We start from the raw sequence: 25,182 nt of genomic DNA, 5'->3' as shown, positions 1-25,182 counted from the left end.
TAAATTCTTCCCTGAAGTGATCCCACATGCTTATCCCATTTTCTCTTAAAGTCCAGCGTGCTGCTGGCCTGAATTACCTGCAGTGGAAGACTATTCCAATGATCAACCACCCTTTCGGTGAAGAAGTACTTCCTGGTGTCACTATGAAATCTCTCACCCCTGAGTTTCAACGGCTGTCCTCTTGTCGCCGTAGGTTCTTTAAGAAAGAAGATATCCTCTTCTACCTCAATAGGGCCCGTGACATATTTGAACGTCTCAATCATGTCTCCCCTCTCTCTATGCTCCTCGAGTGAGTATAGCTGAAACTTACCCAGCCGTTCCTCATACAGGAGATCCTTGAGTCCTGAGACCATCCCGATGATTCTATGTGAAGAGTGAGTTGATGTAGTTATGAATGTTCTCTTAATGGAAACTGCTTAGAGTATAGACAGTATATACATTTTTAAATAAATAAATCCGGATCACCAGTTGAGATTTGTTAAAATAGCTGGCAGTGAGAGATTAATCATTCCTGCTGTCTGAGAAAATCATCAGCGGAGTATTTAACAGTCTAAGGAAGATAGCTGCCAGCTACACATGAGATGAACTTGCCAACAGGTATTATGGTTGCCAACTCATTATTTAAACCAGTGGAAGGGATGATTCCAGTATGAATGATTACCATTAATGACAAAGATGTTATCTTGCCTACAAATTGCAAAATTGTTCAAACCCTCTGAAATATTGTATCCTGAGTTGGAAAAAGGAAAAATTGAAGGAGACATACCTCCTGTAAAAGTGCATTAACTGAGTAGTAAAGGCGGCAAAAAGGCGAACAGAATGCTAGGAATGATTAAGAAGGGGATCACGAACAGATCGGAGAAGGTTATCATGCCGCTGTATCGGGCCATGGTACTTCTCGAAAGGCTCCAGAGAAGAGCGACTAAAATGGTTAAGGGGCTGAGAGATTAGACAAACTGGGCCTCTTCTCCCTTGAAAAGAGGAGACATAGAGGGGACATGATCGAAACATTCAAGATACTGAAGGGAAGAGACTTAGTAGATAAAGACAGGTTGTTCACCCTCTCCAAGATAGGGAGAATGAGAGGGCACTCTCTAAAGTTGAAAGGGGATAGATTCCGTACAAACCTAAGGAAGTTCTTCACCCAGAGAGTGATAGAAAACTGGAACGCTCTTCTGGAGGCTGTTCTAGGGGAAAACACCCTCCAGGGATTCAAGTTCCTGCTGAACTGGAACGTACGCAGGTGGGGCTGGTCTTTGACCCAGCAGCGGCAATTCTTATGTTCTTATTAATGATATTGGCTATATCATTCAGCATCGCCTCTCAAGTCTCCCTGCCTCCTCCTATATTTGCAAAGAGTATCTCCCCTGACCCCTGAGCCATCTCTTCTCAGAGGGACCTTTTCTAAGTCCCTCTATCTTTTTTGAGATACAGCATCAGGACCTTATAACACTTTAATCTTTGGTTTCCATTCCTTTCCTAGCATTTTATTTGCTTTTTTTAGCTGCCACTGCACACTGAGCTGAGAGTTTTAACATTATATAGTATAGTATCTTCCCCCTTTTACAAAACTGTCGTGTGCTTTTGGTGCTGGCTGCAGGATGAAAAAAAGGGGGTTCATTGACCGTTTTGTGCATAAAGCATGATGAATCTGACATCTTGAGAGCTTTTCATCCTTGTTCTCAGCAACCCTTCCTGGAAGCTTTGCAGCTCGAAGAAGTCATCCTGTTGCATTATGGGACTTGGGCAGGATGAAGCACTACAAATCCCATCCTGCTTTGGGCTGTAAATTAGCCTCGCAGCAGAGAGTGAAGGGGAATCCGCCAGGGGCTCTCTCCAAATTCCCGGCGAAAATGGAAACAGAAAAATACCTCTCTTTGCCCGGGGAAATTGCTTCCCGTTTGGAATTTGCAGACGGTGCCTTGCCCCCAGGCTCCTCCTCCTGGCCCTGGCGATGAGCCGCCTTAGGAGCCTCTTCCTGCGACCTCTGCCATTGCACTTGCACCCGGGAGCCAAGAGGGAGGCTGCTTGCACCATGGCTGCAGGTAAGGCAGCAGCTCGGGCTCTTTTGCTAACGTCTCCAGTTTGACTGTAAACAACAGCCTGCAGGAGGGTCCCTTAGTGGTGGCACGTGATGGGGGGGGGGGGGACCCCCTGGTACCCTACAGAGATCTGGCACCAGCATGATTGCATGCATGCAACTGACCTTGTGCTTGAATTTGGCTGTGGTTTAAATGAAAAATAAACACGCCCAGAACACTAGTTGGATATGATCAGATGTCCGAGTGATGTTGTTGGGCATAAAAGCCATTTTGACACATTGGCTGTCCACGGACTCCTGGTTTTCAGTTCATTTGGGAACACTTTTGGATGGATCTTATTCCTCATGCCAGGAGTCGACTTTTGTTGTCATTGTTGGGGGGGGGGGGGGTAGTGGTTAGGGATTATAAGGTGTGGAATTATATGAAAATTGTTCTATTTTGTCATTTTTGTATGCTTGCACTTTGTTTCATAAATATATTTTAACATTAAATGAAAAAGAAAAGTTGTCTGGGGTTATGCAAGCAAATAATTTTTTTTTTTGTTTTAAAAAAAGAAACCATTTCTTATCAGGATCTGAAGAAGCTGACAGCTAGTGGGGAGGGACGTATATTTGATGTTCGATCCCCAGAGGAGGTGTCACAAGGCAAAATCCCAAATTCCATTAATATACCAGGTAAAAAAAAAAGTATTTTCTCTTCCTATGTCTTAACTCTAATCCATTGTTTCTCAAACTGTGTGGTGTACCACGAGAGATTCCAGAATTTTATTTTTTAAAATTCCCTTCATACGTATAGACTAGAATAGTACACAAGAGTCTGTCAATGTTATGATCTCTGCGTGCGTAAGGATGCCACCGCCCAGACAAGCATCATCTTTGGTCCTTGAAAACTAAAGGTAAGTCGTTTTATTTTTATATTTTATGCAGTAGTTTTCTTAACTTGAGCAACAAAGCAGTCAAGGCTTTGTTACCATTTGGATCTTCTTATCTTTGCAAACTTGGATTTTCAGTCCTGACAGAAATTAAATATGAAAACAAGAGAACGACCGCGGATGATGAAATACGTGTTTTGAGTTAATTTGCCCTCAAAAACAAGCTCATCCGTCGCATTGATTAGCAATTCTATTCTATCTACTTTAGTTTCACCGTTAGAATTACCCATACATAGCTTAAAGAACTTTAAATCACTCTCAAATTTAATTTTTTGTTGGTTTTGCAATTTTATAATTTCAATTATAATGTGCTGCAAAAAACATTTGCTCCATTTAGTGTGCCGGAGCTAAAAAAATTTTTTGAGACCTGCTGCTCTAATCCCTGGCTTTACCACGGATTCTTTGTGTGACCGTGTGGTAAGTAGCTTTCTCTATCTGTGCTTCAGTTGCAATCCTAGATCTGCTTCCGAATTCTAGGACTAACGCAGAAATGAGCACTAGGATTTGCGCACCTATTAGCTCAGCTTCAATGCACAATTTTGTAGGTAACCAGTACAAAAATGGGTGTTGCAGACAACCAAACGCAAAGCGCATTTAAGTTCATGGTGATGAGGCAATTGGCTGTCTAGACATTCTTTATAGAACTGCATGGCCCATGCCAAGGATACTCGGTTACTTTCAGAAACATTTTCGTCCTCTTTGAAGGACCGTGTCAAAGGCCTGAGAGAGGATGGCTGTCTGAATTGGGAGCTCCGAAGAGGCTGTGTAATACCCTTCTGCCAGCGAGCATCTGCCTGTGTGTTATCCAAGAAAGAGCTTACTAGGTTTATTTTGTTTGTTTCTTTTCTTTTATTTATAACCCGCTTTTCCCAAAGCGGCTCACAAGTATAAACATACATAATAAAAACCACATAAAATCCATATAAAAACAGTCTTAATGCCCATATTTCATACACCAGCCCATTTAAGATCTGTGTTGGAGATGTGGGATTGACGAGGGTACCTTTTTACATGTTGAGTGGCATTGTTTGGAACTTTACCCAATCGTGGAATGAGGTGGTGGCTTCTCTCGCAGTTCTGTTGCAAGCACCTGTGCCTACAACACCTCACTGCTGGCCTTTAGGGCCATTTAAATGTCAAAAGCCAGTTATTAAGGATGGGCCTGGCAGCTGCAAAATGCTTAATTGCACATTTGATAAAGTGGGGTACCACCTACCTGGGATGCCTGGACGGCTCAACTAAAGGAGCGCACCTGTCTGGAATTGGGAGTAGCAAAAATTAGGAACTGGTTTATGAGTCAACAATGGACTTGGAACATTATTAAGGACAAACTTCAGATTAAGAGCTGTAAAGGGGCCTGATCAATGCAAGAGACTATGGAGTGGGGGGTGGGTTGTTTCCTGTGAAAAGTGTAGTGTCCGGCAGAAACAGTGGGACACTTTTCTATATTGTTGATTATGGGTTGGGGAAGGTTATTATTTTTTTTTTTGGGGGGGGGGTTGGGATGTGGGGGAGATGCAGAGCTGGATGTATTTTGGGAGGGAGAGATTCGCTTGAGAGCTACATTGTAATGGGATATAAGACATGTTTACTGGGTTAGTTATATTGTGTAGTACTTTCTATTAACTTTCATAAAAATTGAATGTGCAAAAGAAAAGAACATAAGAATCGCCATACGGGGACAGACCCAAGGTCCATCAAGTCCAGTATCCTGTTTCATCCCACATCCCAAGTACCCAGCTAGATCCCAAATAATAAAACAGACTTTATGCTGCTTATTCTAAGAATAAGCAGTGGATTTCCTCAGCCTATGGGCTTTCCCTCTTAGGAATTTGTCCAAACCTAGCACTATCCCCTGTCTGATCACGAAAGAGTGGATAGCGTAGCTGGTTTTAAAAAGGATTTGGAGAATTTCCTGGAGCCCATAGTCTTATTGAGAAAGACATGGGGGAAGCCACTGCATGGAATGTTGCTACTCTTTGGGCTTTGGTCAGGCACTAGGGACCTGGATTGGCCACTGTGACAACGGGCTAGTAGGCTTGATGGACCATTGGCCAGTCTTTGGTTCTATGACTGATTTACTTAAGGTACTGCTATTATAGAGTAGTCATTATAAATAAAGCATTCCGGCTTTTCTTTCTTTTTTCTTCCCTCTGTTTTCTCCATCTCTGCTTTACAGTTTAAATGAATTGCATTTTCTAAACAGGAGAAACTAGATGAACCATCATTTGATATATAAGCGTATCCAGCACGATTCTTTATAAAACTCTTTCTTTTCTGCACTATGTCTCTCTCAGTAGTATTTTGCTTGACCTTTACAAATCCCCTTTTTTTGCTGCTGTGTCTCACTTCTATCCCATCTCTTTTCACAGTGGACAAAGTTGAAGCTGCTCTGAAAATGGACCCAGAAACCTTCCAGAAGACGTACTTGGTGAAGAAACCGAAGCCGGAGGATGAGAACGTCGTTTTTCATTGCCAAATGGGGAAGAGAGGAGCTCGGGCCACAGAGACGGCAGTGGCGCTGGGATACACAAAGTATGTGCCAATCAAAATTCTGCAGAGAGTGTGGCGCAGTGGTTAAAGCCAGCACCCTGGGGTTGTGGGTTCAAACCCCCCGCTGCTCCTTGTGACCCTGGGCAAGTCACTTTATCCCCCCATTGGCCCAGGTACATTACGTAGATTATGAGCCCACCGGGACAGACAGGGAAAAATGCTTGAAATCGTTCTGTGCTCTTCTGGGAGAATGGTATAGAAAATTTAATAAATGAATAAACTTCTGGCAGTTTGCTCGCTGTGCCAGTTATAGCCGGTGCAACCTCACCTTGAGTAATGTGTTCAATTCTGGTCACCTTATCTTGGATGGAATTCCACTCGTATGAGGAAAGACTAGCAAGGTTAGAGCTCTTCATCTTGGAAAAGAGATGGCCGAGAAGAGATAGGATTGAAGTTTATAAAATCCTGAGTGGAGTAGAACGGGTACAAGTGGATCGATTTTTCACTCCGTCAAAAATTACAAAGACTAAGGGACACTCGATGAAGTTACAGGGAAATCCTTTGAAAACCAATAGGAGGAACGCGTTGTCAGCGGATGTGGTAAGAGTGGATAGCGTAGCTGGTTTTAGAAAGGGTTTGGACAGTGGGCGGAAGGCTTCAGTATATTGTCTACAGATCTTTTTCTTGGGTGGCAACCCCCAAGGGGGACCCTGCCATCTGGCAACTGTGATTCGGGTTATTCATCACTTTGCATTTGTCCACTTTTTAAATTTCATCTTCCAGTTTCTTAAGGTCTGCCTGCAATTTGTAACAACTTTGAACAGTTTACCGTCATCTGCAAATTTAATCACCTCACTCGCTCCAATTTCCATATGGTCTTTGTTTGCCACCATTTTTTGTTTGTATAAATGCTATGGGCTCATTGAATTAAATGTTTAAAATGTGATTTTTATGCTGCAGCTTGGATGGACTTGTGGCTAACAAAATCTAGATTGACCTTTGGCCTGAAAGTATTAAATGTCTTTCTATACTATCAGCCTTAACAATTTAGAGCTGTTGTTTCTTAGCCCAAGTGGGTTTGCTACAGGCTCTGAATCCTTTCTGTTGGATCGGAGGCTTTTGGACGTGAGTTTTCAATACCATGCACGAATCTTCTCCAGGTATCATCACCTTGGGATAATTCTTGTGTTTGGCTCAGTAAAAGCAATCGCAGTCTGCAAAGACTTCTCTTTTATGTATTCGGGACCGATCTGGCTACGCTAGACAGTGGCTCTGAATTTTAAATGGCCTTTTGGTGATGTCTTGAGTATTACCCATGGGCCAACAGATAAAGACAGGGCTAGATTTGTCTTCCTGGTGTCCTGACTGCCTATAATGTCGCCTTATTACTCCCTTTAGGGTTCGCAACTACGCTGGAGGTTACAAGGAATGGTCGGAAAAGGAACGAAAGTGAGGCAGGTCCCGAGGAGAGCGTGGATCGCCCCATCAGTGCGACGCCTCTTTTTCCACCGAAACTCGGTCACCTTCTTCTTGCTATAAGAAAATCACCCCAGCACCTGAGGAGGGCGAAAGCAGAGGGTTTCGCCTATTGCTAGTTCTACCTCATCTATAGGAGTCATTAAAAGCAACATTATTCATTCATTTTACAGGAAATGTTTGTGGCTCCTTCCCTCGTTAAAAAATATAATAATTTAAGAACAGGATAAAAGTTCATTTACTTCTGCTTTTCCATTACAGATATTATGATGATTTTATTTCAAAACAATACTGAGTTTTTTTTCCACAACATCTAGATCAGGGGGTCTCCAAAGTCCCTCCTTGAGGGCTGAATCCAGTCGGGTTTTCAGGATTTCCCAAATGAATAGGCATGAGATCTATGTGCATATTCATTGGGGAAATCCTGAAAACCCGACTGGATTCAGACCTCAAGGAGGGACTTTGGAGACCCCTGATCTAGAGTATCAGGGCTATTGAAAGGTAGGCCCAGTGAGGCATTCAGTGGGGAGGAGGGGGAACATGTTGGGAGCTACAGGGATAGTGCATCAGACTGCCATTTGGTCTTGGAGAGGAAGAAGGACAGTAAGACGTTTTAGGCTTCCAGTCAGAAGGGATCCAGGTTTCGGCCAGTATTCAGGGCTAATGCCCAGGTACCTAATCAGACGAAGGCAGAACTGATTTTTAAGCGATCCTCAGTTAGCAATTCAAGCAATGGCATTGAATGTTGCCGGTACCAGCACAACTCCCCCCGACTCAACGCCCATAACACCCCTCTCCTCAGTTTGGCTGGTTACCGTTGCTATTTCACGGCACCGTCTAGTTAAATGCCACTGAATATTGGTGGTTAGCCCGACGTGTGATTTAAGCAGGCAGAAGCCTCTCCTGCCTATTTAAATCACTTTGAATATCAGGTCTTGGTGTGTACCTGAGGCTATAGGAATAAGATGGCTGCTCAAGGGCACAGCATTGTAGTGGCAGCTTCAAAAAAGGATTCTGCCTTGCAGTCTGCTGAAAGGCTCCTCCCAACTGACAAGAACATCAGCAGAAAAAGAGGATGCTGGTGATGGGAAGGGGATCTGTCAGGCTTTTAAAGGGATCTCGGCATAAATAACTGAGAAATCATACTAGAGGGTAGAGAATGACAAGGGGACAAATTTTTCCCCCTTCCCGTTGAAACTCATTTTCCCTTCCCGGCAAGTTCTTTTCCTGTCCCTACCCCATTCCTACAAGCTCCGTCCTCATCTGTACAAGCCTCAAACACTTTAAAATCCTAAGTGTTCGAGGCTTGTGCGGTTAAGGCAGAGCTTACAGGAATGGGGCAGGGAGAGGGACAAAACTCACGGGGAAAAATTTGTCCTCATGTCATTCTCTACTAGAGGGTTATGCTACTTCTAAATTCCATAGTGTTAACAGGGTTATGCATTGCTGTAAAGACACACAAAAGAGAAAACGGCTCCAGTTCTTAGAACTTGCAATCTAGTTTGATCTCATCGTAATGCTTGGGAAGGTGGGTGTGGAAATGGTCATACAAGGAAAGGAGGGAAGGCAGGTAACACAAGTAGCAGCTAAAGAGTGGAGAAAGAGACAGCTCATTCCAAGAGAAGGTTTATGGCCTCCAGAAGTCCACCAACCAAGCTGAAGAGAGATTTATGTGAGAGGAGAGGAGCGACGGGACCCGAGACCTGCTCTTTCTCCACCAAGGGGAAAATGAGAGCACAGAGGATGCAGGGTGGGTCAGGCAGAAGCAGCAGATGCTAATCCCTGCTGAGAATTGGGTGCAGCTCTTTACAGGTGCGACTAGAACCAAAATCTTCAGATCCTGGAAGTGTCTTGTCTGAGGAGTCTTGAAAATCTTGTTGTTCGTGGGCTAAGCTGCGCTAGAGTTACCAGACTTTGTTTCTTTAATTCAATGAAGGGCTTGGCTTTAATAGTTATGATTTAGTAGAACAACTCTAATTACGCTGTGCAACAGAGGTTTGGGGTCACTGAATTCAAAACTGACCATAATTTTTCAGTATAAACCTCTGATTTTTGGCAAAAGAGCATTGTAATGCAAAAATTAACATTTTCGCTATATTTTCTAATGCTTGGAGTAAATGTTATAACAATTTCTGAAATATTAAGAAGTCTTGCAAGGACATGAGACAGGTGCATGGATAGCATTGAAGAATGTAATGATCTCAAATGCAACATGTCACTAAAAATCCATTTTCTCCACGCACATCTGGATGTTTTCCCCGATAATCTTGGTAGTGTTAGTGATGAGCATGAGGAAAGGTTTCACCAGGACATTGCTACAACAAAGAAACGATATCAGGGCAGATTGAATTCATCAATGCTGGCCGACTATTGTTGGACATTAATTAGAGATGCTCCTAATCTCGTTTATAAATGCACTTCAACAGCAAAACGATTCTAGAAAATAATATTTATAGGAACTTTTCAATTGGCACAATACGTTACATTATGACTTCTCATGCTCTAAATATTTGCGATTTGCTCAAAAACTATATGTGAAAGGAGAAAACAGGCCATTTTCATACACAAGAGGTCAAATTCTATAAAGTAAACCCCATTTTCTTCTTGCCCCTGTTGTATAGTGTTATTACAACACTTATCATGGCACTGTCCTAACATCATGGAACACTTCTCTGCTCTGCTTGACATTTCCCTGCTGCAGGGCTCACACTGCTCACAAACTAATTGCCAAGGAGAGACTATGCCAGTTTTTTCCTGCTCCAGCTAGGATAGGGAAACTCACTGTCTTCTCTTGCGGAGGAAGAATTTAAGACACCCCCCCCCCCAGACCTACCCACTCTGCCTCCTAGTTCCATCTTCTGACAGGCCTCAATTGTGAGACCTTGGCATTGACAAGCTGCCTCCACCTCCGGCAGCAGGAGACGCCTTAACAAAATGTCATCTCCTGCAGGACCAGTCTTGCGAAAAACAGGGCAGAAAAGGCTGCCGAGCAGAATTTCTTGGTTCCCCCAGCTTGGGGGCTGGAGAGAACTATGAGAATACGAGATGGTCTGCTATTTCCATCATAGGAGTAACTGGACCGCAAAGAGCTCTTTCTGATATTCAGAAGTTGAAGAAAATGCTCAGGAATACACTTTTTAGCGAAGCTTTCCAAGGAATGATGATTTTGAGTTAATATATTATGGAGCGCTGTGAATTGACTGTCTCTCCTCAAAAATGGATTTCCTGTCCTATTAACCCTCTTTCTTCCTCCCCTCTTAAAGTCACTCAATTTGTACCTTTGCTTAATCTTTGTAAAACGCATAGAACTTCATGGTATTGCGGTATATAAGCTGTTTTTATTATTATTATTCATTAAATGATCTGTAATCTTTGATGTTTGTACAAATCTTGTTTGTTCTATTTGTAAAGCCGCCTAGGAATAAGCGGTTGAGAAATCTTTTAAATAAAGAAAGAAATACCCTGGAAGCTATAAAGAATGAGTGGACAAAGAATGGAAATGAGATGGGCAAACTGGCTACGATGTCATACCCCGCTCTCCCCCCCCCCCCCCCCCCACACTCTTCACAGGAAGCTGAAAGATTCAGAGCTCCGGACAGCTAGTCGCAGAGTTAATAATATAAAGTTAGTCCAATAACAAGGTCTCGTCTATACCTTCCTTCTTCACCTTTGGGGCCCTTTTACGAAGGCGCGTAAGCCCTTAAGAGTCTATGGACGCGTTCCAAGAAAGCGGAGGAGAGGGAATCTAATGCTAGAGTTACTCAAATTTTCAGAGGAATGGGAAGACAACTGAGAGAAAACCTGATTGAAATGAAGTACTGATGGGCAACTGCAACAATCTTTTGTCTTTTTGCACCTTTTACCAGTGGCGTACTAAAGGGGGGGGGGGGTGATCCACCTTGGGTACCATGTTGGTGGGGGTGCTGGCATCCCTCCTCTGTCCCGCCATGTGTGTGACCCCTTCCCTTCTCCGTCCCTCCAGTTGTTCACCGCCGCGAGCAACAACTTCAATGTGCACCTTGCAAATGCGCCGTCTCTCCTGCTGATGTCACTTCTAGGGGCCGACAGGGTTGCGAGGTGCATGTTGAAGCTGTTCCTGCTCATGGCGGTGAACAACTACAGGCACGGGGGAAGAGAAGGGGAGGGGGGGAGAAGAGGTGCCACTGCTCTGGGTGCCTCTCACCCTCACTATGCCACTGCCTTTTACAGTAGACAAATTCTCCTCCTATTCTACTGGCTCTTCCTTGTTTCCCTCCCCCCCCAGCTTAAGCTCAAGATTTCCATTGTAACCTGTAGAACTCGGTGAAGTCTTTATCATTCAGGTCTCAGCTGCATTTTGTTTTGAAGAAGCTAAAGCAGTAACAGAACTGAAGATAGCCTGAAAGAGACATAGAAGACGCTGGGAAACTAGGATGCCAGGATAACACCTGTGAGTGCAACAGAAAAAGGAATAGGGGGGGGAGGGACGATTCACTTCAGCCTTCGGAACAAAGGTAACTTTATTAAAAATATGCAAATCATTAAAACATATGCATTCAAGCCTCATAAAGAGTCCTTAATCCTTTGTTCCTGGACCCCGATACAGTCCGTGTTTCGGCTTCTAAATGCAAGCCATCATCGGGGGTGTGCTTGTGATCACCAGTAGATGGCGCTGGTGCCATGCAAATACAAAATGACTTGCTCTAGGCTTGTATGACCAACTAAAACCGGAATAATCGGTCCTATACGCTGCTTGAAATGCCACCTACAGGCAGGCATTCGTTCATTGTGAAACAATCTCCTTTCTGTACCTTCCTATTTACATGTACAGCACAAACGTGCATGTGACACTTGTTTTAAGGCTGTAGCTTTTATTCTGTGGCCAAATGTAAAGTTCATTTAAAGTGCAGCAGCCTGAGTTTTAGTAGCTGGCACCTGTTCATTGCATTTAATACCAATCTTGAAGCAACTACATTGGCTGCCAGTGAAAGGTCGACTTTAATGATACCATATATACTCAAATATAAACCGAGGTAACCTTTCTTCTCCCCAAAAAGGAGGAAAAAAAGTTGACTCGAATATAAACTCAGGGTGGGGGAGCGGAGAATTGAGCACCCTGCAGCTGGGAGTGTCCGTGTTGTGTTTCTCTCACACTGACATTGATTGAGGGTTGGGTTTTTTTATCCATATCAAACAGACTGTGAGTTTTTCCATCTATGCAGTGGAACTGTGGAAGAAATTTATATTTACTTTGAATTTGACAGCATTTGAAAGAAACATCTATTTATATAGAGCGCTGTAATCCAGTCATTTGAAAACATTCACCACGATAAAATTGGGTGGTGGTGGAGGTTTTTAAGCCAACAAGGGTCCTCTCTTTCACGTATAGCTTGCAAGTTCATTAGCTGGCGGCTTACGGGGATCTGAGGCTTTTGCCTCCTTTTAGTAAAAGCTACATTTTCCTAGAAGACACGACAGAGCAAAAAAGCAGTTAAGGAGTGAAACGGAATAGAAATTAAATTAATCAATTAAAATTTATTGAGTAATTCAAGATACGTTTTTTCACGATCTGATCCTTTCAATGGAGAAGGATTCCTGGTGAAGCAAGAGATGTGAATTAAGAGTTTTGTGAAGTATTTTTTGTTAATACTGTATAAGTGGTTTTTTCGGTATTCTGCATATAATATTTTTTGCAATTGGAAATCTAATTAAATCTCAGGGATCTCACAGTTCCACCTTTAAATAATACTACTATTTATTATTTCTATAACACGAAAGAGCTTACAATCTAATTAAGATAGACACACAATAAATCCTATGGTATATCTCAATACTGAGCCCAGAGATCTGTAGATAAGTCATAGAAACTTGACAGCAGATAAAGGCCAAATGGCCCATCTGCAGTAGCCATTATCTCTTTCTCTCTCCGAGAGAGTCATATCTGTTTTAGAACTGCATCGTCACTGTTGTCTGATGTTCTTTCAGGTCCTGGGAGCTCTGGCACAGGGTCGGAGGGTTCTCTATGACTGACTGCTTTCATCCATGGTCCACTACCCCAACTGACAAGAATCCAGGGACTGTTCAGGACATTCCACCTGAGTTACTTTCTTCTTTTTCTTCAATCTTTTAACCACTTCTTGTATTTCTTTGGCAATACAAGTATAAGTTATTTTGATCTTAAAGTATCCTAAAGCTGAGAAGAAAGCATTCAAGAGACATCACTATAGCTCCCCTTCCTTGACATCACAGCAGCTGAAGAAACATAGAAACATGATGGCAGATAAAGGACAAATGGCCCATCCAGTCTGCTCATCTGCAGTAACCATTATCTCTCTGCCCTTTTGAATTCAGACACAGTCTCTATCTCCACCACCTCTTCTGGGAGACTGTTCCACGCATCTACCACCCTTTCCATAAAAAAGTATTTCCTCAGATTACTCTGCAGCCTATCACCTCTTAACTTCATCCTATGCCCTCGCATTGCAGAGTTTCCTTTCAAATTAAAGTTACTCGACTTATGCGCATTTACATTATGTAGGTATTTAAATTTCTCCCCTCTTCCGCTTTTCTTCCAAAGAGATCTTTAAGTCTGTCCCCATACACCTTATGATAAAGACCACATACCATTTTAGTAGCCTTCCTCTGGACCGATTCCATCCTTTTTATATCTTTTTGAAGGTGCGGCCTCCAAAATTGCACACTGTGCTTTATCTCTGTCTCTCCCTGCTAATTAGACCACAGAAGTCTGCCTGGCACCCATCCGACTTTCCCACTCCTGAAACCGCCGTCAAAGCCCACTCCGGCCTCGATCCTAATCTGCTTTTGTCATTGACCTGCCTTGGTCTTAATTCCCAGCCGTCAAAGCTCACTCCAGGCAAGAGGTCATCCCTTTTTCTACTTAGGGATCCTCTCCGTTTCTTCACAATCTCTCACGGAAGGGCGTTTTAGCCATTTACCACCCTGAGTCTCCTGTCTTGCAACCTCAACTTATGATCTTTAGTTTCACTACTTCCCCCATCTTTGAAAAAGATTAGATATTAATACTTTTTAAGTATTTAAATGTCTGTATCCTTTTCTCTAGGCAATGCAAATGCAGGTTTTATCACCATCTCTGAACTGTCCTGAGTCAACTGACTGCCCATCTAGCAGCAAAACAACTAACAATAAAACAGAGATTCTGTGGGGTCCTGAGACGAGTGCACAGATACTGGACTTCAAAATACCATTTACAGGCCAGTAAATTGGGATACTGCTATGCTCAGTGGTGAAGCCCCTGGGGGAAGAGGCCCCTGGGGCGGTGGCACCCCTCCGATGCATGCACGCCCCTTCCCTATACCTCTAACGTTCTCGGTGCGAGCAGCAACCTGAACCTGCTGCTCATGCCAGAGGCAGCTCTTCCTTTGACATCACTTCCTTGGCGCAGGCACAACCTGTAGGCAGTCAGCCGGTGCCAGTTCCTCTTCTCTTCGAGCACCCTCCACTGGCAGCTCAGGGCCCCATCTGAAGGGCCTTCACACATGCGCGGCCGTTGACGTGATGATGTCACGCATGCGCGTGATGTCATTGCTTCAATGTCTGCTCACTTCCAGATGCCCTTGAGCCGTGACCACCAGTTTAGTGTGCTGCGGCTTTGCAAAGTTTGCAAGACACTGGGATAAATGAAGAAATTTAAATAAATCCCAGAGATCTCTCAGCAACACCTTTGAGTCCTATAGCAAAGAGTAGGAGTCCAAAACAAAACAAACTGTGGAGTCCGATCTTTATTGCTATGAGAAGAAAGGTGTTCACAGTCTTAGAAACAATGAAGTACATCCACAACTTGAGTCAATGAAGAGGACCCAACACGGTCTTACTCAGGGGTCCCGATTGGACTCTTCTGAGATTTTGTGGATAGAGCAGCCTACACCCAGCGTAGGTTGGATGAGTTCCTCAAGCGTGTTGTCTGCTTTGATTTCAGGTCTTGATTTGATTTCTAGAACAATGTGGGATCTTTATCCATGACTGAATGCTTTCCTCTATGGTTCACCACACCAACTGACTGACTTCAGGCAAGAACCCAATGATCATTCAGGACATTCCGCCTGAGTTACTTTCCTCTCTTCCTTCAATCTTTTAACCGCTTTGGGCCAGATTATGTATCGGAAGCCTACATTAAGCACCTCTAGTTGCCCTAATCACTGTATAACCTTTTATTCATTGGCTTGGTAATGGACCGTGCCAGTTTTCAGTCAATCCCTTCCCCCCAAAAAAAATTAAATCACCAATTTAGAGATTCACGCGGAACTCTTAGGACACTTAGTGGATCCCTAAGCTGAGGTGCCCTCCAACGCCTTGTGTATTTTTCTATAGTTGTTACTGAGGTGCCATTGCATATTTTAAAGTCATCTGCCTTGACCTCTGAAAACCCCCCAAATACAAACGATAATTAACATTTTCTCTGCATACAGTGTGCTTTGTGTTTTTTTAAAATGTTATTGTTGGTAGATCATTTTGACTTGGCCATTTTAAAAGTAGCTTGCAAGCCCAAAAAGTGTGGGCACCCCTGCTCTAGAGTAAAAGATAGGAGGGATACGGGGAACTCCCCGAAACCAAGGTTCTGATCTGCTCATATAACGTTATAACAGCCAATAATGAAATTGTAATGTATAAATGAATTCAGAGTACACTCAAATTCAGCATACCTTTCCGAATGAACTGGGAATGCCATTGTAGAACTGACCTTCAATGTAGCACCCAATGCCTTTGACATAGCAATCTTCTCTGTCTATAAAACCTGAAAAGCACATACCTGCCTCCCCTTCCAGGTGCCTGTTAAAGATATTTCATTGTGGTGTTTTCAGACTGTGAACATCATATCTGTGTGAAGATTTATTGTATTCTGCTGACATCAAGAGTATCGTATGTATGGTATGGCATATGAACGTTTATAATGGAATCATTTGTATTCTGTCGACATTTGACCTATTTCTATTAAGACAATTTTTACTGTGTTGTAATGCGCAAAGTTCTGATACTGTCGCATGTCATTTATATTACTAGGGTTTTAATTTGCCATTTCCAAGTCTATCTCCGATTGATTGTACAGTACTTTATAATTCTGGTTATTTTGCTATTGTTACTTTTAACACAATGTAAGCTTTTAGTATTTATTTAATTCGTTTCTTATACCTGTTGCATACTACCTTCATAAAAGATTAATAGATTGCAATAAATAAATAGTCAACACAGCATAAAGGCATAGGCTCCCTGGTCCCGCCCCCTTCAATCCTGACCAATCAGTTGCCTGAGCTGTGGAGAGGTGAGTTAATGTAGAGCTGCAGGCTTTATTAGTTCTGCTCCTGGTTGTTTTCAAGTGGGTGTTGTATGTATTTAACCTCTTGTTCTTATTAATAGGTGAGACGTTAAAGGGCAACACTTGGACTACTCTACTCCTTGGGTTAATGTTCGGCCGCTCTCTCACTTGAAGGTCTCTTTTTTTCCTTCTGGCCCTGGTGGAGGGAGGTTTTAGGTCTGAAGAGCATCGGTTGAGGTCATGTCAAGTGGATCTCTCTTCTTTCTCCTCCTCGCTGTCAACTCCTGTAAGTATGACTCCCGATTGCCTTTGGACTAGGCTGGAATTTGAATTCCTCTCTCTCTCCCTCTCTTCCGCTTTGTAGGACTTAGTTTGGGAAGTTCTGGGCTCTGATCGGCTTGGCTTCATTTTGGTGTCAGCTGTTGCCTGGACCCCTTACACTTTTTTGTTAAATCTGGATTTGTCCTGTGGAATAGCTTCTTTTTTTCAAAGTGCTGTTAAGTCACAAAGCTCAGCAGGTGCCAGAGACAAATAGGTTTAGCAGAAAGTTGCTTCTTCGACAATGATTCTAAACAGTTTCCTGAAAATATTTTGTAAAGAAAACAATCTAAGAGGGGGAAAGGATCATGGGAGATAAATGTGGCCAGTCGTGGGTGTACCTTTCCCATCCTTATAAAATAGTAAACTCATGACTCCTAGCCCCTTAGACTCCTCATGTCCTCCACCTTAGCAACCTCATGAAACAATCAATTGATCTTCCCTAGTAGTGTAGCGATGGTGGTGGCCCTCCCAATCCTTCCCCGACCCCCCTGCTGTGCGCGCACCCCCTTCCCTTCCCCTATACCCGCGAGCAACAAGAACTTCAAAGTGCTCCTTGCGACCCTGTCAGCTGTCCCTCTGACACCACTTCCTACGCGTGACACCCGGAGGTGACATCAGTGGGAGAGACGACACGGTCGTGAGGAGCACGTTCAAGTTCTTATTGCTCGCGGGTAAGGGGGAAGAGAAGAGAGGTGCGCACATGGCAAAGGAAGGCGTGGGAAGAGGTGGGGGCGGAGGAGCCCGGGGAAGGCCACCCCCGACCCTCTTAGTATGCCACTGATCTTACCCCATCCCACTTCCACCATCCTCCCAATCCTATCCAGAAGATCCTCCTGCTTTACAGAAAGAGATATGCTCTTGCCTTCTGCTGGCTCCACTGCTGTAGATTGCTAGATTTATATATTTATTTATTTAAAAAAACTTAATATACCACCTGGAGTCACTGCGGTTTCCAAATAAATATACATAGATCAAAAACAATGCAAATCATTCTTCAAAATAATATCAACACATATGAAACCAAGACCTACAAATTCTTCAGTATCGCATTAAAATATGTTACAAAAATGCCCAAACGTTAGGAAACAACCTTATAAGGCACTGTTTAAAGTCTTATTCCTGGAATTGTCACCATATAGCATAAATCCAATATCAAATTCCAAGCTTCCAACCTTTAGAATATTCTTTCTATGTTACTCCTTTAAATCCTTAACTGATGTTGCTACTTCTGTTTTAGCCATAGACCTCAGAAACACCCCTCCTCCTCTCTTCCTCCGTCCCATAAAGGTTATGATCTCATAACGGGGAGATTCATGTGTAACCTCCTCATCGGTCAAGGCTTAAATTTTGAATGGCTGATGCTCAATAATTTTATATTTATTTTGAACACTTTTTATACTTCTAAACGACTCATGAAGTTTATGTTCTTATCTTCAAAAGTGTTGACAAAATAGTGACATAATTTCTGCATTGACCCATAGTCTATAGACTCCCCTCCTCTCCGAACTGGTCGCCGACACCCATCCCAACCAAACCTACCCAATCCCCCCATCTTAAAAACTATTCCTGGTGTCTAGTGGAATCCCCTCTCCCCCACCTATTGACCTGACCCTCTCACCCCCCAATATTAAAACATCCCTGTTATCCAACATCAACCCCACCCAATGTTCTTTGAACAGGAATGAATGATAAGTCTGGGTGGAATTGCTTTGATCCTCCAAAAGGTTCTGCTTTAGGCTCTAAAGTAAGGAGTTAAATAGACTGACAATATGTAAATTTGATTCATCTAAGGAAGGAGCTATTTAATACCTCAGTACTGGAAGGAAGAGGGGTCTAGACCTCCTGGAATCTGGGCAGTCAATTTCACCTGAAAAATAGAACATGGCTCTGAGATCAAATCATGGCTCATGACACCACTGGATGTTTCTGTAGAAGGTGATTCTCCCTGGCCTAGGACCACTTTGGCTTCCTTGGTGTGACCTGAATGATCAAGAGGTTTTTCTTCTTTTCACTTTTTGACAGGGCCTGGAACCTTTGGAGGAGTTACTGCCACAACCAAATATATAGAGGTGGACACTGGTGGTAGTAAGTGTTCTGTGTTTTCTTTATATGGTGGTGAGAGGGCAGTGTAGTCTCAGAGCTCCTGCAGTTCTTGGCTCTCCCAGCAGGAGGTGCTATTGAGAATGGTCTAGGAGCCCTGGCTTTGTGCTTTCTTATGCAGATGTGTTCTGTTTGCAGGTGCCACCCTCTCTTGTGACTACACACCTGATTTCGAAAATGCCAGGGTTGAGTGGCTGGTCCAAAAGGATGACCAAATATGGTTTGTGTACGCCCTTGAAACTGTATCAGGTACAATCTACTTGAGTATTATGGCAAGGCGATTCCATACAGGTTTTTAGTGATGTTTTCAGTTATCAGCACTGATTAAGCCAATTAAAACAAATTAAATTAGGCAGCTAGTTGGGTGGTAGTACGGTAGTGGTGGGGGAGGGCGGTCCGCCCCAGGCGCAATCTTCCTAAAGGCGCGGCATCCTTCCTCCCTCTGCCCCATTCCTTTCCGCGTGTGCGCACCCCTTGCTTCCCCACCTTCTTTACTTCCCTGGTGTGAGGTTGCTGCCCGCGTCGGCATTGGCACTCTCTCTGACATCACTTCCACGAACCGCGTCAAAAGGCATGCTGCTCACGCCAGAGAAGTTAAAAAGGTATGGGGAAGGGGGGCCCGTGAGCATGGGGTGGTGGGGGAGGGGGCGCCACTCACCCTTACTATGCCATTGGTGGCTAGATTGGTTAGGCACATTGATCCAGATGCCTAACTTTGGTGTCAGGTCAAAAGCGCGCCGGGACAAAGGCGCGCCCAGACAATTGAACGCAGCGCGGGGGTGCGCGCCACAGAAAATTACAGTTTTTAGGGCTCCGACGGGGGGGGCGTGGGGGGGAACCCCCCCACTTTACTTAATAGAGATCGCGCCGCGTTGTGGGGGGTTGTAACCCCCCACATTTTACTGAAAACTTCACTTTTTCCCTGTTAAGTTTACAGTAAAATGTGGATGGTTACATCCCCCCAAGCCCCCCCATAACGCCGGCGTGATCTCTATTAAGTAAACTGGGGGGGCTCCCCAACAAACCCCCCCGTCGGATCCCCTAAAAACTGTAATTTTCTTTGGCGCGCACCTCCGTCTTGTGCTCAGTTGTCGGCGCGCGCCTTTGTCTTTCGCGGGGTTGTCTATGAACCCCTAACTTTAGGGGATTTTACAGAATCAGCATCAAACAGCCTAATTCTATAAAAGGCATTACAAATTTGAATTGAACAATAATTGGCATCGTTAATTGAGCTCTAAACAATCAATTGTCCGTGCTAAGTGGCATGAATTAAAAATGAAAGGCCCAAGTGAAAATTTTTACACATGGCTCCATAAAGGGAACGTAGCCATGGGAGGATGGTGGGTGGATTCGGGACAGTCCTGAACGGTGTCCACTGCTGGCTGACTCCTAGATCTTGTGAAAAGTTTTCAAAGCCTACCCAGAACATGGTCGTTCTGTGGAACAGCTGAATTGTAAAATTGCATCCAAATACCGGTTTAAGGATGGATAGAGCGTGAATGGAGCTTCTAAAATAAGCCCAAACAAACGAGAATCTTCTCGAACCTTGGAGATAATTTTATTCTTGATAAAAGCTAGCACTGCAATGAAAACTGCTATAAAAAGACACTTGTGGATTGAGGTTTTATAGCAGTGCTAGCTTTTATCAAGAATAAAATTATCTCCAAGGTTCGAGAAGATTCTCGTTTGTTTGGGCTTGTTCTTCATTTCCTGTGGAAACCTGGGTCTTCTTGTTTTTGTTGTTGCTTCTAAAATAAGCACCATAGTAACACAGTAAATGATGGCAGCTGAAGCCAGGAGTTATATGTTTTGCTCCATGCATTTTATACTCCTCTAAGCTCTGTTTAAAAAAGTTAGCTAAGTTTTAATTCCGTCCTGTTTCTATATAGCAGGGGTAGGGAACTCCGGTCCTCGAGAGCCGTATTCCAGTTGGGTTTTCAGGATTTCCGCAATGAATATGCATTGAAAGCAGTGCATGGCCATAGATCTCGTGCATATTCATGGGGGAAATCTTGAAAACCCGACTGGAATACGGCTCTCGAGGACCGGAGTTCCCTACCCCTGCTATATAGGAATCCTCTGTATTCGACTAATTAGCAACATGTGAAGAATCTTTTCTTTTTTTTAAATCATTTTAAACATAAATTTACAAGATTCACTCTTGATACAGAAACAGAAGAAACAAACAAAAACAAAAAAAATCACAGATTTTTTCACACTTTCTTCACAATGAGATAGGAATTAGTAAATATATAATCCTCCTTAGACCACAGCTTTACCAGAGGGGTTATGTAGTACTTCTCAGAAAAAAGAAATCTTGAAAAGAAAGGCTAATGATAGGGAACAATTGAGCCAGTGTCTTTTCATTCCTTAGTTGACTCTATTCCTCTCGTGATCTTTGAAAGTTCTCAACTGTTGGGATTCAAAAAATACCTATTTTAACCCAAGGGATCTAGTCTCCTCACTCATGACTAGAAACAACTATCCTTTTATCCTGCGTGGTTTCTGTAACATCGGGATATATCCAGATTTTTTGTCCATAAAAGGGAAACACGTGAAGAGTCTTAATTGAGCTGGACTTTTTATTAATTGGGGCAAACTGAGATGGCTGTCGGAGGCATATAGCAAATCTTGATTATATGAGGTGGTACTTGTATCTGTAAGGACACCCATGAGGGTTGCTTCTCTTTTTCTCTTTCCCCTGCTTTCAGCTATCTTTAAGGATCGGGTCAGCTACTTTCTTAAGGACTACTTCAATGATCTGAATGAAATTGCGATCTCAACCACGATGCTTTTCCTCAATGATTTAACTCCAGACGATAGTGGGACATACTCCTGTGAAATCTCCAAAATATCAGAGCCAACATTGTTTGCAAGAGATACGATTGAGCTTCACGTGAGAGGTATTGCATAAGTGACGGCCCACAGGAGTGGCCTAGGGGTTAGAGGTACAGCCTCAGCACCCTGAGGAGGACAGATAGAATTAAAGCCCGGATGTTTCAATCCGTCTTCCTTTTTCAGGAGCCATATGGTAACCCTAAATTTAATGAAATGAAAATATGGACAATTGTCAACCATCAATAAGTTTAGCCATAAAATTAAGAGTCCACGAAGCAACCACACAGCACTTTTCTATAGCAACGGATAGTCTGAAATTAATCAGCTATCAAAACAACTGAGTCTTTTCAGATACTCATAAGAACACGCCTCTGCTGGGTCAGACCTGAGGTCCATCATGCCCAGCAATCCGCTCACGCCATTTTCCCCGGAACCGAGGTCAGACTTACCGGTCTGTAGTTCCCCGGGTCACCTCTCAATCCTTTTTTAAAGATGGGCGTAACATTGGCTATCTTCCAATCCTCCGGGATCACGCCTGTTTTACCTGGACGAGACCTTGCTCAAAGGAGCAATTTATCAGATTGTTTTCAGGCCTGGAAAACCTAGTTGTTTTCCGTCCCCTTCCCCTTTCACCTTCTTCACATTTGAGAACACGCTTACTCCACGCAGAAACCACATGGTAGAACTGTGAACTGATGGCTCAGCATGCGGCTTTAACCGCAAAAGAAATTAGAAAATATACCACAGTAATTAACGAGCATGAAAATCACGGCAGTATTACACAGTTCATTGCAAAATGTCGCCTTCAGTGGCAACACCTGAGCAATGATTGGCTCAAGTTACAGTACAGTGTCTATATTTGCATATAACCCAGCAACCCCTTTTCCTCCCCCTCCCCAGAACCAGTGCCCCAGATACCTGACTCCTACTGTCCCAAGAACTGGCGGCAGCCATTCACGGAGCGGAGCGGGACCATGCAGGTATGCCTGCCTCATGCTCTGCTCTGACGCTGCAGGTGAAGCTTTTTAATCCTCAAAAACGTCATGAGAGATTGCTAGGCTAGGCTGGACTGGGGTCAGTGAAAGTGTTCCAATCTAAACCAATTAGGAAGGGAATGTGTGAAAGGTGAGCCTTGCGGTTTATCAAAATAAGAAGAATGACCTACCCACATTTAGGGGAATCTTTTACTAAGATTTAGTGCATGCTAAGTGCTAATGCACTATATTCTATGGACGCATTAGTATTTAGCAAGCGCTAAATCGGCTAGAGTGCCTTAGTAAAAGACCCCATTAGCCTATGTTTGCAAATCTGGACAATCCTATGGTGAACCAAATCGATTTCCTCAGCTCCTGCAGTGGAGAGTCTGACCCAATCCTTTTTCTGATTGATATGTTCTAAGTCAGGTCAGGGGGGGGGGGTTCCAGGAGAAAACAGTCTGAGTCTTCTGATAAACTGAAATCTTCACTTTTTCCTTTTCTAGGCAATTAGCTGCCACCTGTGGTGAGAGACAGCTGCAGAGCCATCTTGAAATCGTCACCTCAAAAACTACTGCAATAAGTGTGCAAGAAAGCAAAATGGCCTCTGTCGTTGCTACAATGTATGGAAAGGATGAATTCTCTTAAATTTAACAAAAAACACTAAATACAAACTCAATACAGAATGCTGCACACAAAACACAAGTACTTACCTCCACCTTTAGAAAGCCGGCCGAGGCGGTAACAGCTCGGACACTCATAGGAATTCTATAAGCATCGGAGCTGTTACCGCGGCAGACGGCGCTAAAAACGCTAGTGAGGCTTTCTAAAGGAGGAGGGTAAGAGATATAAAACTTGGAATGTCGATCACATATTAGGGAAAACTGTGTAGGATGCCTCTTGTTTGCTTTTTCCCATTCACTTCTAGCACAATAAAATGCTAGTTGGATATTCAGGACCCAAAACCAGGCTCAAGACTCTTTATTCCATGCAAACTTTCAAATGCTTAGAAATATGGGGATAAAGCCACAAAACTCAGATAAGTGAAATATGATGATATCGTTATACAGAGAGTGAATTTCATATATACATTTTTAAAAAGAGAGCGTTTTGGGACAGTGAAATGCTTTGATGGTCCCAACGGCATAGTGTTGATTCATCTGGCTGTTAGGTTGTGGGTCTGAGCACTTCACTACGTTATTTCACATACATTTTAATTTATTATAATAAGTTTCTATGATTAGAATAAAGCAATAGAATTAACAACACAGATAAAGAGTAAGCTATTCCCGGAAATATGGAGTTGAATAAAATAAATCTACCATATAGACATGAAGACCTTCCAATGGGTGGATAAGTCCCAGAAGAAACAACGTCAGGATATAGGGGGTCAAATGCCAACATGCCCATTCTATTCAATGGACACGTTAGTATTTAGCGTGCCTTAGTAAAAGACCCCCAAAGAGAGGAGGGGGGAGGTGCTGGATGGAAGAGGGAAAAGAGAGAGAGAGAAGGTGCTGGATGGAAGCATTCCTAAAACTCGTTCCCTTTCCGCACGCTCCACCCTGTTGCACTCTTCCTAGCACTCCCTTCTTATACTCTCCGGTGTGTGTGTCATGGTGGTGAGCTTAAAGGGCTGGATGTGTTGCAGGCATGTGTCTATAAGGGCCACCAACTTTTTCACAGAGAAAACCCACCCCATTCTCCTCCCTTGCCATTCCCTCAGCCCCCCCCCTACATCCCTTGCCACACCTGCTGTTGTACCCTTTCCCTGCTCCTCCCCTGTGGTCTAGCAACTGCTCTGTTTGACCTCTACCCCCCCCCCCAACATGCTAGCCCTGCCTCTTCCGAAACAGGATATTTCCTCCTGAGACTATCACTGGAATGCTTTTATTTTTCTGATATCTGCATATTTTGCTTATTTATGACCCAAAGAATAAAGTATTGCATTTGGAAAGTTTAGCAAAAATGTATTTAGTACCGAGTTAAACCCTTCTCCCCAAGTGGCGTACCTAGCATATGTGACAGCCGGGCCCCCCCCCCCATCTGTATGAAAAACATGATTTTTCGTAACAATCCACACGTCGCACAAGTGTGTACCTAGGAAAAGGCAGCATCTTACTTACTGCAGTGAGCAGTAGAACATCAATACACCCAATGTAAAACTAAACAAGCCAGACTAGTACAGATCAATCCTGCAGTCAATCCTAACAGAAAACCATGTCTTTCGAACACACAGAACACAGAAAACACCTTCGCCTTGTATGGAATCACAAACTAACCCCTCCCTCTTTTATAAAACTGTAGTGTGGTTTTTAGCCACGGTGGTAACAGCTCATAGAATTACCACTACGGCCGGCACTAAAAAACGCTCTATACTTCTGTAAAAGGGGAGATAAAATAGAAATACATAGACAAAGGTTAAATTGAACCAGCAAGAAGCTGGACTCTGCATACAATGCAATACCACAGAAACAGTGACACACATCTCCTAAAGCAAAAAAATAAAGAGATTTTTTTTCTACCTTTGTCTTCTCTGGTTTCTACTTTCCTCATCTTCTTGTTACTCTCTTCCTTCCATCCCCTGTCTGCCCGCTCTCTGCCCCTTCTATATGACATCTTCTCTCCTTTTATGCCCCTTCCATCTCTCCCTTCATCCCATTGGTCTGGCACATGTCTCCTCTCCTTCCCTCTCCCACACCTCTCCTCCCCAATCCCTTTCTTCCCTTATTTTCC

The 25,182-nt window shown here is 43.4% G+C and overlaps 1 protein-coding gene across 1 annotated transcript; it reads left to right on the top strand.

The window, feature by feature from the left end:
• Positions 1-1,910: 1,910 nt before the first annotated feature.
• Positions 1,911-7,108, top strand: TSTD1 (thiosulfate sulfurtransferase like domain containing 1). The gene is made up of 4 exons (XM_033923005.1): positions 1,911-2,045; positions 2,597-2,716; positions 5,346-5,508; positions 6,865-7,108. Exons 1-4 carry the CDS (start codon positions 1,955-1,957, stop codon positions 6,917-6,919), a joined length of 429 nt encoding a protein of 142 aa, XP_033778896.1. The 5' UTR covers positions 1,911-1,954; the 3' UTR covers positions 6,920-7,108.
• The last annotated feature ends 18,074 nt before the right edge of the window (positions 7,109-25,182 follow it).

Source organism: Geotrypetes seraphini, chromosome 16 (genome assembly GCF_902459505.1).
Source record: "Geotrypetes seraphini chromosome 16, aGeoSer1.1, whole genome shotgun sequence".
NCBI lineage: Eukaryota > Metazoa > Chordata > Amphibia > Gymnophiona > Dermophiidae > Geotrypetes > Geotrypetes seraphini.
Note: the sequence above shows the minus strand (reverse complement) of the source record. Positions and strands in the feature narration are given on the sequence as shown.